At 39.5% G+C, this 14,244-nt stretch overlaps 1 protein-coding gene and 1 non-coding gene across 4 annotated transcripts in view; both read left to right on the forward strand.

Annotated features, from left to right (window-relative positions):
• Positions 1-14,244, forward strand: part of CKAP5 (cytoskeleton associated protein 5) — a 54,636-nt gene that overhangs the window by 32,754 nt on the left and 7,638 nt on the right. For all 3 annotated transcript variants that reach the window (XM_068945779.1, XM_068945780.1, XM_068945781.1), the window contains exons 24-37: positions 1,086-1,214; positions 1,929-2,123; positions 2,777-2,912; positions 4,448-4,536; positions 5,733-5,858; positions 6,582-6,731; positions 7,130-7,333; positions 7,607-7,742; positions 8,426-8,619; positions 10,514-10,686; positions 11,856-12,029; positions 12,479-12,599; positions 13,345-13,524; positions 14,044-14,231. In XM_068945779.1, coding sequence (XP_068801880.1) covers positions 1,086-1,214; positions 1,929-2,123; positions 2,777-2,912; positions 4,448-4,536; positions 5,733-5,858; positions 6,582-6,731; positions 7,130-7,333; positions 7,607-7,742; positions 8,426-8,619; positions 10,514-10,686; positions 11,856-12,029; positions 12,479-12,599; positions 13,345-13,524; positions 14,044-14,231 — 2,195 coding nt within the window. The remainder of the gene's footprint in view (positions 1-1,085; positions 1,215-1,928; positions 2,124-2,776; positions 2,913-4,447; positions 4,537-5,732; positions 5,859-6,581; positions 6,732-7,129; positions 7,334-7,606; positions 7,743-8,425; positions 8,620-10,513; positions 10,687-11,855; positions 12,030-12,478; positions 12,600-13,344; positions 13,525-14,043; positions 14,232-14,244) is intronic.
• Positions 12,650-12,760, forward strand: LOC138067574 (small nucleolar RNA SNORD67). Its single transcript, XR_011141757.1, has one exon. It is a non-coding gene; the product is annotated as a small nucleolar RNA SNORD67 (small nucleolar RNA).

Raw genomic sequence — 14,244 nt, forward strand, 5'->3', positions numbered from 1 at the left:
CTCACTGAGGGCTATATACTTATTCAAACACTTTTACAGTAGTAACTCTTCTTGTAGTACTGCAGTGTTTACCCAGTTGCTAGAATTTTTAAAGATAAAGAGGAGGGATTCTTTTTGAGCCCTCCTTCCACATATTGGCACAGGATCCCTTGAATTAGTTAAGGGAAGCCTAACAGCCTATAGCGTGATTCAAGACAAATGAAACTTGGGTGATGGGGGCCAAGACCTCTTTAGAGAGCCTGGTAAGCATCTATTTGCCCTCTGGCCTGTGTTCCTTCCTCCCCGAAATGAGTTTAAGGATGGGACAACGTATTTGCAAGAATGCTGGTTGCTTGTTTAGATGCATGCCTGAATCAATAAATTTTAAATGCAAAGGTAACATATTAAAGCTAAATGAGCTCTGTTACATCATCAACTTCCTTCAGAAATTCAGCCTACATGAGTCTGGCCTTATATTATATGTATGCAGTCATGTCTGTACTGTCAGCATTTTGAAGAACTGTGGTTGTGAAGTGTTCCATTTGACTTCTAACTGTATATCAGCTGCTTCAAAGAAGGGTGCTGTTCTGGAGTCTGTCTGGGGGAAAAAAAGCTGGAGACTGAACTTGGGTAAGAGTAGGAGGCTCCTCTATTGTTGAATTGACTTCTGCTCATATGTGTCCTAAATAAGAATGTCCTGAAGCTGATAGACTCTATAACCTACTTGCCTTGACTTATGAATGTGCTAAATCTATTTTAACCATTATGTAAATCATTAACCTTATTATTTAGTGCTCTTATGAGTTAGACACTCAAATCCTGATCAGTGAGTGGCAGCAGGTACAAAGTGCTTTTTAAAGAGGCCTTTAGAGTCTTAAAAATTGGTGGTAGATAGTATAGTGTCTGATTCAGTGATTTCTGCATCCAGTAGCATCATTAAAGTTAACTTCTTCTGAAACCTAGATCTCTTCAAGCAGTGAGCAAAAGTAGAATCTCTAAAGTGCGTGATAAAGTTCTTCCTCCTTTAATTGAAAGAATGAATCTTCTGCTGTGGCCTTCTGACTCATCTTTAGGATTATTCTTCCTAAATCTTGTTCTTGCTATAGAATAATGTTCGTGCTGCTGCACTAGCAACTGTGAATGCCTGGGCTGAACAAACTGGCATGAAAGAGTGGTTGGAAGGCGAGGATCTCTCTGAGGAGCTCAAAAAAGAAAATCCTTTCTTAAGACAAGAGGTAAAGGCTTCTGTTATGTAAACTTCATGTTCATTTAATTGAACTAACCATATTTGCTATGGGCTGTGCTTATCTAAGCAAACTGAAATTATATAAAGCTGTCATTACATGAGTAAACAACAAATAACTCTGTGTTATACTGACATAAAATTGTTAAACCTCACAGCGCTAACTGAGCTGTATTCCAGCATGCTAACTAATTCAAATTTCAGTGCTGCCCAGATAAAACTTATGCCTATTTTGATCAGCCTTTTAAGAGCTAGTATGTTTTTCCTCAATTTAACCATATAGTGAGGAAGAATAGGACTGAATTGGAAGCATTCATAAATAAGCTGCACCTAAACAACCTCAGATATGTCAGCTGCACTACCTATTTCTGATGTCACTTTCAAAAAGAAGAAAGGGCCTGTGAAGTCTTACCAGACCAGGCTCTCAGATTTAAAGTAGCTGCATAAGACATCCTGTACTCAAAACAAAAAAACAGCCACCCCCCTTCCCCGTCCTCCAACATTAAAGTTGATGTTATTGAAGGACTTTAGTCTGAATAAAGGTCAGAGTTTGGGGTTTTTTCCTTCAAGATGGGGGGGGTTGGAGGTTCTTGCTTTTGTGTAGGGGAATATAAAGGCCTACTACTCAGGCTCTTGTGACTTATGCTAGATATTCCAAACATGAGTGATCACTTCGTGAGCAAATTTTATTTGCACTTTATTTCAGCTTCTTGGTTGGCTGGCTGAGAAGTTGCCTACCCTCCGTTCTGTTCCTTCTGACTTGCTTTTGTGTGTGCCTCACCTCTATTCCTGCCTTGAAGATCGAAATGGGGATGTGCGTAAAAAGGCTCAGGACGCCCTACCATTCTTTATGATGCATCTTGGCTTTGAGAAGATGGCAAAAGCCACTGGCAAGCTAAAGGTATTGCTGTCACTAAGATTAGATAATGTGAGCCTGAATAAGTAGGTATTAACAAGTCATAGTCACAATTTTGTGACAGGTCCTGAGTCATGTAAGTTTGTCTACATTGTTGGTGGGGTGGGGAGAGGGGGCTGCTAATTAGTGTCAGGAGGCTGTGGGGTAGAGTCTTTTCTATCTTAGAAAGACTACTGCTGCCACAGGTTTATCGCTTCAGGAACTTGATATCCCCCCCCCCCCCCCCAAGAAAAAGCAGAGTGAATAAAAAATCTACCTGAAAAAAAACACCTTCTTGGCCAGTTATTGGCCAGCTCTATGCCTTTGACCACATGCTTTTCTGGTCCCTTCTAGCAATTGGGTGTATGTTATGGATCCTTGAGCGCTGGATCACTGTTATGTCTCAAACTTCATATGACTGCTCCCCTAAAACAAATTGCAGGTTCACCTGATATTCCCTGCAAGTCTTATCAGAGAAACTAATGGAAAGATGTTTTGTCTCAAGATAAAATATCTGAAAATAAAGATACTTTTAGATAAGTATCATGGAAGATGCTAAATAGAAAATAGCTTGTTTCAAAGTACTGTTGCTTTTCCTTGCATGTGCGTGTATTAGTATGGTGGTCTTTCCCTATTTATCACTTCTTGTTTCTTTCTAGCCAACATCCAAAGACCAGGTACTGGCCATGCTTGAGAAAGCCAAAGCCAACATGCCAGCCAAACCAGCTCCTCCCACTAAGGCATCTTCCAGAGTGGTAGGGGGAGCAGCTCCAGCCAAATTCCAACCTACATCAGGTAACCTCTCAAAGTTCTGAGAAGTGACTGAGAAAAGGGTGGTTATCCTTTCACTAAAGAAGATGCATAAATGAAATAGCACGTTAGTATTCAGTTATGCTTCCTTGAGAAGCATGTGTTCTATAAAATTGACGCTCTAGGAGGAGGTTTTATGTGCAGGAGCAGAATACGGGAATTGGTGGATTAGATTCAAACTGTAGCGTTAAGTTTGATCAAGATAGTAAGTGGATTATCTGCAGGGAATAGCTTTTAATTGTACATGGATGATAGTAACTTCTGTATGTTGTTGTGGAATAGGTTGCTTCCACAGCAACCTATTGAGAATCAAACTATTTTGATAATAACTTTCAGAATTACACTCTTTAGGCTATTTCTGTGGGCTTATCTGATAGTAAAAACACAGCTTCATAGATCTAAATATTGTGGTAGTGCCTGTGGAGTATTTACCCTGTTAACCTGGAAAATCTCTGCCTTAATTTTTTGTTTTTATGTGGACACATAAAAACAAAATACTAGAAAATTAATTTGAATGTATGAACAAACATGAATTAATAACATCTTAGTGCTTCTCAATTTCTGTACCAAATGAATATGTATTGATTTAATGCTTTTTAATTCTGAAAAAGTGTCCTTACAGAGAAACATTTGATTAAGTCTGCATTTACTTGAATTGCTTTCCTGAGTGCACATATGCAGACAAGCTTCTAATTTTGTGCATCTGTGTCATGATACTTTTGCTTTGAGATTTCAGGGAAGGTTTTTTGACATGCCTGAGGAAGAAAAATAATTAGCAAAAAGAGAAGTTGAGCATAGTTAGGGTTGCAAACAATCATGTGATTCAGTGAATTTTGTCTGCAGTTCTGGTCTTTGGTTTTTCTTGCAGTAGAGTCAACTGCAAATGCATGTGGTGTTTTTTTTTTTCCTGTCCTTTCCACGCAACCATCTGTCAGCCTCTCTTTGAGGATGTTATGTGGTAATGAGGCTAAAATGCCTGGTTTGAGGGTTTTTAGTAATATTGATCTGTCTTAAGCATAAGAAAAATTAACCTGGCAAAACTTTAAAATTTATGCCTGGATCATTTCCCTGAGGTAGCTCACTAATGAGGCTACCAGAATGCTTTTGTTGATGCAAGGGAGAGGGTAAAAGGACCAGGGGGCGAGGTCATAAGAAGCAGTTCTGCTCTGTCTCTCTTCTACCACTAGTCTGACTTGCCTGTTCAAACTGACAATGCAACTACAGCTTCAGATGTTAAAGTGTGTATGTGCATTTTAAAATTATTTTGATAGTGGAAAAGTATCAAATTGGAATAATATCGATTAATGTTCTTAATTATGAACTTAATTGTGAAAGCTTTTGTCTGCTGTCATACAACTTAAGGAACTTCCTTTATGCATCTGAAATCCTCATAACTCTGTGCGATCATAAGCGCATTGTCTCCGTGAACAGTTTTTTTATTTCTGTGCTTTGACTGGAAAAACTGTGCTGACCTAAAATGGGCTTGTTTGTAGTTTTGAAATGGTCTGTTGTTTCTCTAGGCCTTGCTGAAGATTCAGCGTCTAACACCATGGACTCCAAGCCTGATCCCAAAAAAGCCAAAGCAGGAGGAGCATCTTCTAAAGCTAAGGTATGTGGATTCCATAGGATAAAATTCCTATGAAATCAGTCTTGCTTAAATGAATAGTTGTAGTTAGCTAATCTTTTACAGGCAGAAGAATATAGCCCTTGCTAGGCACTGTTTTTACTGAGAATCTGCATGCCGATCTGAGCTCTTAAATGAGAAGTGTTCCCATATCTGCTTAATCACTATTTTTATCATTGCTTGTTTAGTTCTAAAAAGTCTGTTGTCACAAATGCAGGCTTGTGAGCTGCTTATTCCGTGCTCCTTGGCCTTCTTGATTTAATGTGGCTGAGAACTCATTCTTACCATTGCGGTTCCAGTGCTACTCTTTGAACAGTAATTTTGAGCCTACGTACCAAAGAAATTATCTCCTTTACAGTATGAAGGGTAAAAGGTTCTCTAGCACAAGCTGCAAGAAGGAAAGGAGGATCCTTAAATGTATAGTATTAGTCTCAGCTGATTGCATTGTAATTGTGGTTAGGTTCTGTTATAGTAATTTTTTTTTTTGCCATTAACCTAGAAGTTTGTCTTATGTATGCAATTTAAAACAAACGCTGTTCTGTGGTCCTGTTGCCACCATTGTCTAAAGTAATACTGTAAGTAGAACAATTGATATAGGCCTAAATTCCTGTCAGGGATGAACCAGACAAACCTTGAAGGATTTGTAGATTTGCCTAAGTCAATGTAGTCTTCTGTCAAAAGTCTAATGCTAGAGTTAATACCTCTGCTGAACACATAATGAACCTGGAATGGTAACTCTTAGGAGTAAATGATATTTCTCTAACCACAAAGCCTTTTCTGTGGCCTATTTACAGCAATCTGATGCTAATAGCAGTATGTCCAAGGGCAATACCAGCCTGTCCAAAGCTAATACAAGCCTCAGCAAAGGCAATACCAGTCTGACAAAGAGCAAATCTATCAAACAGGTATCACATCGGGTCTTAGGGATGTGTGTGGGTGACTGGTGCACACTGGTTGAGTGAGGTGTTTCACGGGATACTATCACACACACTAGTAGGTTTTGCTTCCACAACAGCAGAGCACATAACTTTTAAAGTTCTAATCAACGTTATTCTTCCAGCTTCTGCCTGGCTCTTGTACACCTCGGCAGCATGAGGTTGAATGGTATCTGATGCTTGTGATTGCTTGGACTGAGGCACATAAGTCTCTTGTGTTGTCTACTGATATTTTGCTTTTTTCAGGGTGTACAAGGGAAGAAAGTACCACCCAAGCCTAATCTGAAGGAAGATGATGATAAATCAGGTCCTATTTTTATCATAGTCCCAAATGGGAAAGAACAGAGAATGAAAGATGAGAAAGGTCTGAAGGTGAGAGAAATCTGAACGTGTTGACTTACTGAAGTTAGTGTGATGTTTTTTACTTTTGAATTTAGAATTTAAAAAGCTATGGCTTGAAAGTGTTAGTCTCTATCCATCCCTCGGATAGATGGATTACTGCCTGTTCCAGTTGGCTTTCATAAGCCCTTAACTCTTCTACTGTGGTGTTTCTCTGCTGCTTTCCAAATTTCGTGTGTTTATACTCTTGTGTTTTTAAAAAAAAAAAAAAAAAAAAAAAGCCTTTTCACAACTTACAAGAGATGATCCTCTGCTGTAATGTATGAACTTGTTACATGAAAGCAGTTGACTTTCAGATTTCTAGGATCCAGTGTAAATACATTAATACACTTATTTTGAGCAGCCTCTCTTACCAAGCTTGTTTTCTGTGGGAAATACTGTTGCTTAAAATTTACACTTTATTGATCACTTGCTAGTGAATAGGCCTATCGGGAGCCTAAAAACAATCACTTTAAGTAACTAGTAGTAATTGGGTTAATAGCCTCAAGATAACTACTCAACACAGCATGTTTTCTCTGTAAACAGAGATGAGCAAGCACCACTGCCTCAGTTTTTCTAAGGCAGTCCTGTACTTGTTGATGGTGAGATGATTTTGAAAAAGGATTCTGAAGCAGGATTAAAAGGGATGTAACTTGCAGACCCTTTCAGGAAGAAAGGGTATTGTTTGCTTTGAGTCCTAAATGCTGCCTTCTATAGGTGTTGAAGTGGAATTTCACTACTCCCCGTGATGAATATATTGAGCAGCTAAAAACTCAGATGTCTAGTTGTGTGGCCAAATGGCTCCAGGATGAGATGTTTCATGCAGACTTCCAGCACCACAACAAAGCACTGGCAGTTATGATTGAGGTGAGTTTGGATTGTGGTAGTAGATGACAATATATAGAATTATTCTCTGCTATGGAAAAACTTAATTCAATTGAAATCAAATAGAAATCCTCTGAGAAGTGAGGGTCATTGTGCTGTGAGGTTAAAAGTTTAAGAACTATGGAAATATTTTTCAGCGGAATGATCAAATTATTACTATTGATTCTCCCTTGGGAGAAGGGGAAATCAGTTTGCTCACTGAAGATTTCTCTTAGAATTTCAGAAAGCTGTATGTGAGTACTTTTGACTCTAGAAAGCAACTTCTAGACCGTTTTATCAGGCATAGCTTTTCCTCAGTCTCTTCTCTTGCTCTTTTCTTGAGCAGTGTGTTTCACTTTGCACAACTTTTTTGTCCTCCCTTCTTTCCCTTTTACCTCAAGCACTTGGAGAATGAAAAAGATGGAGTCGTCAGCTGCCTGGATCTGATCCTGAAGTGGCTAACCCTGCGGTTCTTTGATACCAACACAAGTGTTCTGATGAAAACACTTGAATACCTTAAATTGCTTTTCAATTTATTGAGTCAAGAAGAGTATCACCTTACTGAAAATGAAGCATCCTCTTTCATCCCATATCTTGTCCTAAAGGTACTGAACACTGTACAGAAATTAACTTTATTTTTCGAGAGGCGTGTAGCAGGATGCTAGCTAACACTACAGCAGTCAGTTCATTCAAAATGTGTTGCATATTTGCCTTTAAAAGGCTTTTACCAAGAAGGATTTTTGCCCTGAGAATGACCCTGGCTTCCCTAACATTATTCAGACTAATCACCAATATCAGGAAACTGTTTACTTTTTTTAGTTTTTCTTCCTTTTATTTATCTTTTGGGGTGGGGGGGGGGGCTTTCTACTTCCTCCTAGGTAGGCGAACCAAAAGATGTTATCCGGAAGGATGTGCGTGCCATTCTGAACAGGATGTGTCTTATATATCCAGCCAGCAAGATGTTCACATTCATCATGGAGGGGACAAAATCCAAAAACTCAAAACAACGGGCAGGTGGGAAACAACGTTTTGAATTGGGCACCTTCAAAGTAAAAGTATACACTTGTCAAATAAACTTTGAAATTACTTTGTTTTCGACCTGGAAAAGCCCACATAACGTTTGCTGAAATTTGAGATTTGCCTATTTGTAGCACTTCATTCAAGTGCATAGTGCTTTCAGGATGAGATTCTAAGGAAAAACAATCTTGCTTTTTATTTTGGGTGTCTTTGCACCTTTCAAAGAGAAGCAGTGGGAGAAATCTAATAAACTGCATATCAACATTCAGATTATCAGCCTACCTTTAAGTAGGTTCATTGTCTTAGTGAAACAGTACTTGGGAGAATTTTGATAACAGTATTGCCCAAATGACTAAGGGAATCCAATAATAATTTGGTCAAGACTTTGAGAAGAAATATCTGTTGTTCATCTGCTTCACCTTTATTTTGGAAATTTGTGCTATGATACTTGTAGTTCAAACAGCTCCCTAGTCACCTGGTTTAGTTCACTACTCATCCCATAAATCACCTTGAGTGCCCCTGAGAAGAGGGAAGGAGAGAACTACCTTTCTGTCACCAAACTTAGCATGGTGACTCACTGTTCAACAATGTATGTTCAAGTTGTGCAAGAAGCACAAAAATCAAGGGGCTTTCTTCCCAGTAGTCTTAAATTTCAACATACGCGTGTTTTCTTCCTTTAGAGTGCTTGGAAGAGCTTGGATGTCTGGTTGAATCATATGGCATGAATGTATGCCAGCCAACTCCAGGGAAAGCCTTAAAAGAAATGGCAACTCATATCGGTGATAGAGACAACACTGTGCGCAATGCTGCGCTGAACACCATTGTCACTGTCTATAATGTTCATGGTGACCAAGTATTCAAGCTGATTGGAAATGTAAGTGTAACGGGAAATAATTCCCCCCCCACACACACACTTCCCCTTTTAAATCCTTACACTTGTGTAGGGGATTCTCACTGTTTTGCTAGTGGTTGGTCATGGTACCTTTTGCTGTTGGGGTCAAGAACTTTCTGCAATGTTGGAAATAACCTGCTACGACATAGCTCCTTTAAAAGTTAACTTGGATGTTAATGAGTGAAAAACTAAAATTGAAGAAATGAGCAAAACAGTGATCTGTTATGGGAATGAAATTGTTTATGAAGAGTAACTTGCTTTATGTAATACTGATCCTTGTGACTTGGAATATGAGAGCTGGATAAATTAGTTGGCCAAAAAAGGCTAGTTGCTGGGGCTCCATCAAGTATTTTTGTTTAGTAGTTGCAGTGTGCTAAGCTTTTTTTTGCTTGCTTTAGTTTATTCCACTGCATTGTTTAAGGTCTGTATCAGTACTGTGTGGCTTTGCATTGTTGCTTTTCCAGTCACTGGAAATCACTGTTAGCAATGTCATATAAAATGCAATGAAAGTTAAAGATGAAAAAATTAAATTTCTGAAATAAGCTCTACTTCTCCAGCTTCCAGCAGGGGGAAGCAAGTTCACTGCATTGTCTGCAATTACTGTTGCCTAAGGGATTGAGTATACTGGGGTTTTTTTGTTTGTTTTTTTTGGCACTAGAAAAGCCATCAAGTAACCTGAGTTAAGAGTGGTTAGACCTCTTTTGCTAGAGAGATCACAGATTTGGAAAACAGAACAAAAAATGTTTCCAGTAGCACTTAAAACTGATACGAAAAGTGATATATATGTTGATACTATTTTTTTTGTGTGTGTGTGTTGTGATTTATACCATAGTGTACACAAATGGTTGGAAGGAATCTTTTATGGAGTATTATGCACAGGGAAACAAGGTTGCCTTTTTTTTTTATCCTTCCAGCTTCCTGGAATAATTAGTTTTTTGAAATTACTTTAACATGATTCTGTTATTTCCTCTGGTGGTAATCTCCATAAGAATTAGCACTGCATTTTCTTTAGCATTTTGGATTCCTGTCTTATTTTAACTATTCTTCGGAGTGAGGTCTGTCCCCTTCTCAGTGTTACGTTGTAGTCAACACACCTTCAGATTATCAAGGTTAAGAAAAGAACTGTAGTACCTGAACATTCAGCACCTTGTAACTGTGGCTTTCTAAGCTTTGGAATGGTCCACCTAGTCCCAAAATGCACAGCTTTTCAGGAAGTTTCCCAAATCATAGGGATGCTTGAGAGTACTTCCCACAAAAACGTCAAGATTACCTTTGCTCAAGTGCAGTTATCGGTAATTCTCTGTCCTGCAGGTAAGCTGATAAATGTGGTTTTTTTTCTTGTTTTTTCTTCTCCCCTTTCTCCCTGCTTGAGTGGAGGGTTCAGTTGGCTTACCTTGTGTTCAGGTTGGAATTACAGCTACGCTGACCAGCCCCACTGTAGAAGGACCCTCGATTCTCCCTTTAATGGCAAAGCATAGCCTGGGCCCCTAATAGGGGCCATAGAGGGTGTCTTTAAGCTGTTTTTTAAGGCAACACAAACAACATTTAGAAGCATATGATGTGAAGTGCCAGGGTTTGGATTCAAGCTGAACTTATTTCTTGGACATAAGCAGCCTGGAAGCAGCTGTGTTCAGTGTTGGAGCTTGGCAATATGGGTTAATTAACTCTTGAAGAAGCTTCTGACAGTGCAGAGTGGCTCATGTAGATTGACTCATGTAGATTGCTACTAGATGGTAGTATTGACAGTTCCTACCCTTGGCATTATAGTCACTTCAGTTTGCAGTAATAAAATTGTATCTTCGGTAGGCTGTCAAGAATTCTAAAGCCTGTACAATTTAACAAACTGAGTGAAAGTGTGTGTGCATGTGTGTTGTAGCTCTCGGAGAAAGACATGAGCATGCTGGAGGAGAGAATAAAGCGGTCAGCCAAAAGACCAGCTGCTGCTCCGGTGAGGCAGGCAGAGGAGAAACCTCAGCGTACTCAAAATATCAGCACTAATGCTAGTATGCTACGGAAGGGGCCAGCTGAGGATATGTCCTCCAAACTCAAGTATGTAATGAAAAGTTATACTTTCTATCCTACGTAGTACATGTGCTGATATCATGTCTGGCAATGTTATTTTAGTTCTTGTATCGTCATCTTTGCATGTTGTGAAATCAGGCCAAATAATGCAAAACAAAATGTTTGAAACTTTTTTTTTCTTTTTGTCTTGTCTGTCTTGAAATCTTTCTAAATGGTCTTGTGCCTTTTTTCACTGCTTCTCCATGGACAGAATTATGTATCGCACTTATAGGATGTAAGTACTGCCCACTAACTCCCTGGTAGAAAGGCTCTTGTGTCTTTGATTTCTACCCTAGTCATACCTTCTTGAGGGTGACAAGTTTACTGTGGCCAGCTCTAGGTTATTTGCAGAGAAAAGAAAGAAACTAAGAATAGAGGACCTATACCAAGGCAACTACAAATCAAACTGCAGGGCAGACATGGCACTTCCATGTTAAGCGGCTGCTCGTAATACTGGGAGAATTTATTCGTATATGTTGCATTAAACTTGGTATTGATTGGACCCTGTTCTTAACTTGTTAGGGCAAACTTAGAGCACGGAACTGATGAATGTGTGTGAATCAGCCTGGGGCAACAGTACTAGAAACAAAACGACATTCCTATCTGCTCATTATCTCGGAGGAAAAGTCTCCAGTTGAAAATGATGCATTTTTGTGAAAAATGGAATATGCAGTGCTTTGACCTGCAAACAACGTGGGATATTAACAGTCCTAGATTCAGATTAGCTTACTAGGTTACTATGTACAGCTGCATCTTGTTCATCTTATTTTTTTTAAAAAAAAAACATACCAAGAACACAAGAAGAGCCACTATTGAGCTGTAATGCAATATTACATTAATGCGACTTTAAACTCTGCTGGGTGTCTCTCCTAACAAACTGGTGCATATCTTTCACTGCTGCAGTGGGTCTCATGGTGGGTTATGGGAAAAACCGGGAAGGCAAGTAACCAGCAGGTGCTCTTCTGGCCTACAAAAGCTTGTTGAACTAACGGATAGGGGATTGGCAAAGGGGGTTATTGTTAAGGGGACTGGATAAAATCAGATCTGCAAAACCTATGCTATCCTATTATAAGAGCTTTGGGGCTACCGGTGGATGCTAGTGCTAGTATTCTTGTCTCTTGCATCTATAATAAACACCTCTTTCCTGGTTTCTACAGCCAAAATCGCAACATGGGTGGTCACTCTGAGACAACGCATGCAGTTCCACGGGAGTTTCAGCTGGATCTTGATGAAATTGAAAATGACAATGGTACTGTCAGATGTGAGATGCCAGCACTTGTACAGCACAAACTAGATGACATCTTTGAGCCAGTCCTGATTCCTGAGCCCAAGTGAGTCTAGTTACAGCTTCACCTAAGTGAATCCATTAGGGCTAATTTAGAACCATTTTGAGAAGCTGAATTGACAGTGCTAGTCTCTATTGAGTAAAGAAGTCTGAACACAAGGTCAAGCTTCAGCTAGTTGGAAGAGCGATGTTAGAGTGGCAATGTGTGGTGGTGTTCGGAAATCTGGATAGGAGTTATTTCTAATGGGGAAGGAAAAAATAGTTCTGTTTATACACTTCATAGTAAGAGGATCTTGAGTTTGTAAGTGCATCATCAGTGTCTCTACAGGTAGTGGAATAAATTCACTAATAGGAACAATTCCTTCCTTGAGCATCCACTGTGAGGATGAAATCCTTTTCTCTTGACTATAAGCTGTCACTGGAAAGTAGCAGTGAAGTGTAGTTTAGAACGGTCTCTCCAAAGAGTCGTGAATCCTGTTTTCTTCAACTGTTTAGGATTCGTGCTGTATCCCCACATTTTGATGACATGCACAGCAACACAGCTTCTACCATCAACTTTGTCATCTCCCAAGTTGCCAGTGGTGATATAAATACAAGCATCCAGGCTCTGGCACAGGTAAGAGAATTAAGGTAGCAACTATTCACGCTGTACTTCAGCTGTTTGTCTGCGAGGGTGATGAGTTGCACTCTGGTGGAGCATCCACGTCAGGTGATGTGGACTCTGCTCAGAATCTCCCTGATGACAAAGCTAAGTGCACAGGGGCCATCTGACTCGCTTTAGCAATAGACATTTTATTTAAATGATGTAGCATAGGCTTTTAACACAGAAGCACTAAGTATGTAACTGTGCACATGTCTCTGCTTAAGTCCCGTACACATCTGTGTTACTAATCTAAAAAAGCTTACTGTTGCCAGTGAGGCTTAGCATTTAAATGTAAACTGTTTTTAAAGATCCCCAGCAAAGGAACTTTGTCTTACCTCCTGTTTTTTTTTATGCTTCTAAGGTGGTTCTAACTAGTTAGAAATGTTTTGTCCAGATTTCACAGTGGCTAATTCCAGACTGTATAATGCAGCATTTCCTGTTCTCAGATGCACATGGGATAGGATTGCAGCTCACCAGAAGATCACTGATTGATTGTATTGGGATTAGCTATAGGAGTCTGTGGTCACTGATTTCTAGTGAAGGTGTGGAAAACAAATGCGTTGGCAAAGTGGATTGGTAATTGCGAGAGTTCCTGCAGAACAGTTTTAAATTATATTTTGTGCTGTTTGCAGCTTGTTGACTTTATTGAACTTGGGATTTTTTTCCTTTTTTTTTTTTTTTTTTCCTCTTCCCCCCCCCCCCTCCCCCCCCCCCTTAGATTGATGAGGTTCTTAGACAAGAAGACAAAGCAGAAGCTATGTCTGGCCACATTGACCAGTTTCTAATAGCTACGTTTATGCAGCTTCGGCTAATCTACAATACACACATGGCAGATGAAAAGCTGGACAAAGATGAAATAGTTAAACTTTACAGCTGTATCATTGGGAGCATGATCTCGGTAAGGCTTTGACCTATAAATTAAGGTGAAGAGAAAATAATTTCTGTGCAGAAATTGCAGGAGAACAGAGTTCCTTTCCATCACTGACCTGTGTCTAGGTTAGTTTTCTACTGAATTTTATTTACAAAGATTTGTTACTAGATTATCTGCTCACCAACCCATCTTTTGGGAAGGAGTGAGGATTGAGAGGTTAGGGAAGGGAAGGGTTTGCTGCTTCTCCAAAATATAGCTGCTCTTACATTTTTATTAAGTTCCGTTTTACGCATTGAAAGAGATTAGGAGCATTAACTGATGACCTGAATATATTCAGAAGTCTCTCAATAGAACTAAAAACGCACTTGGAAGGAGGTTAATATTTAATAAAGGCCCAAAGGGGGGCCTTTGGTTTTGTTTTTTTTGAGGGTGGGTGTTTGGGGTGTTTTTGAGATGCTACAGAACTTGGCAATGTAGTCCATAGAACTCCCTACACTGAAATGTTGTTATGCAGAGAAAACTTCTAATGTTGACTCCAATTGGTAGCTATTTCAGATAGAGAGTCTGGCTCGAGAGGCATCCACTGGTGTGCTGAAGGACCTAATGCATGGTCTCATTACATTAATGCTGGATTCTCGGGTTGAAGACCTCGAGGAGGGTGAGCAGGTCATCCGATCAGTCAACCTCTTGGTAGTGAAAGTTCTGGAGAAGTCTGACCAGACCAACATCTTGAGGTATATAAAGAAA

The sequence above is a fragment of the Struthio camelus genome, chromosome 5 (genome assembly GCF_040807025.1).
Source record: "Struthio camelus isolate bStrCam1 chromosome 5, bStrCam1.hap1, whole genome shotgun sequence".
Lineage (NCBI taxonomy): Eukaryota > Metazoa > Chordata > Aves > Struthioniformes > Struthionidae > Struthio > Struthio camelus.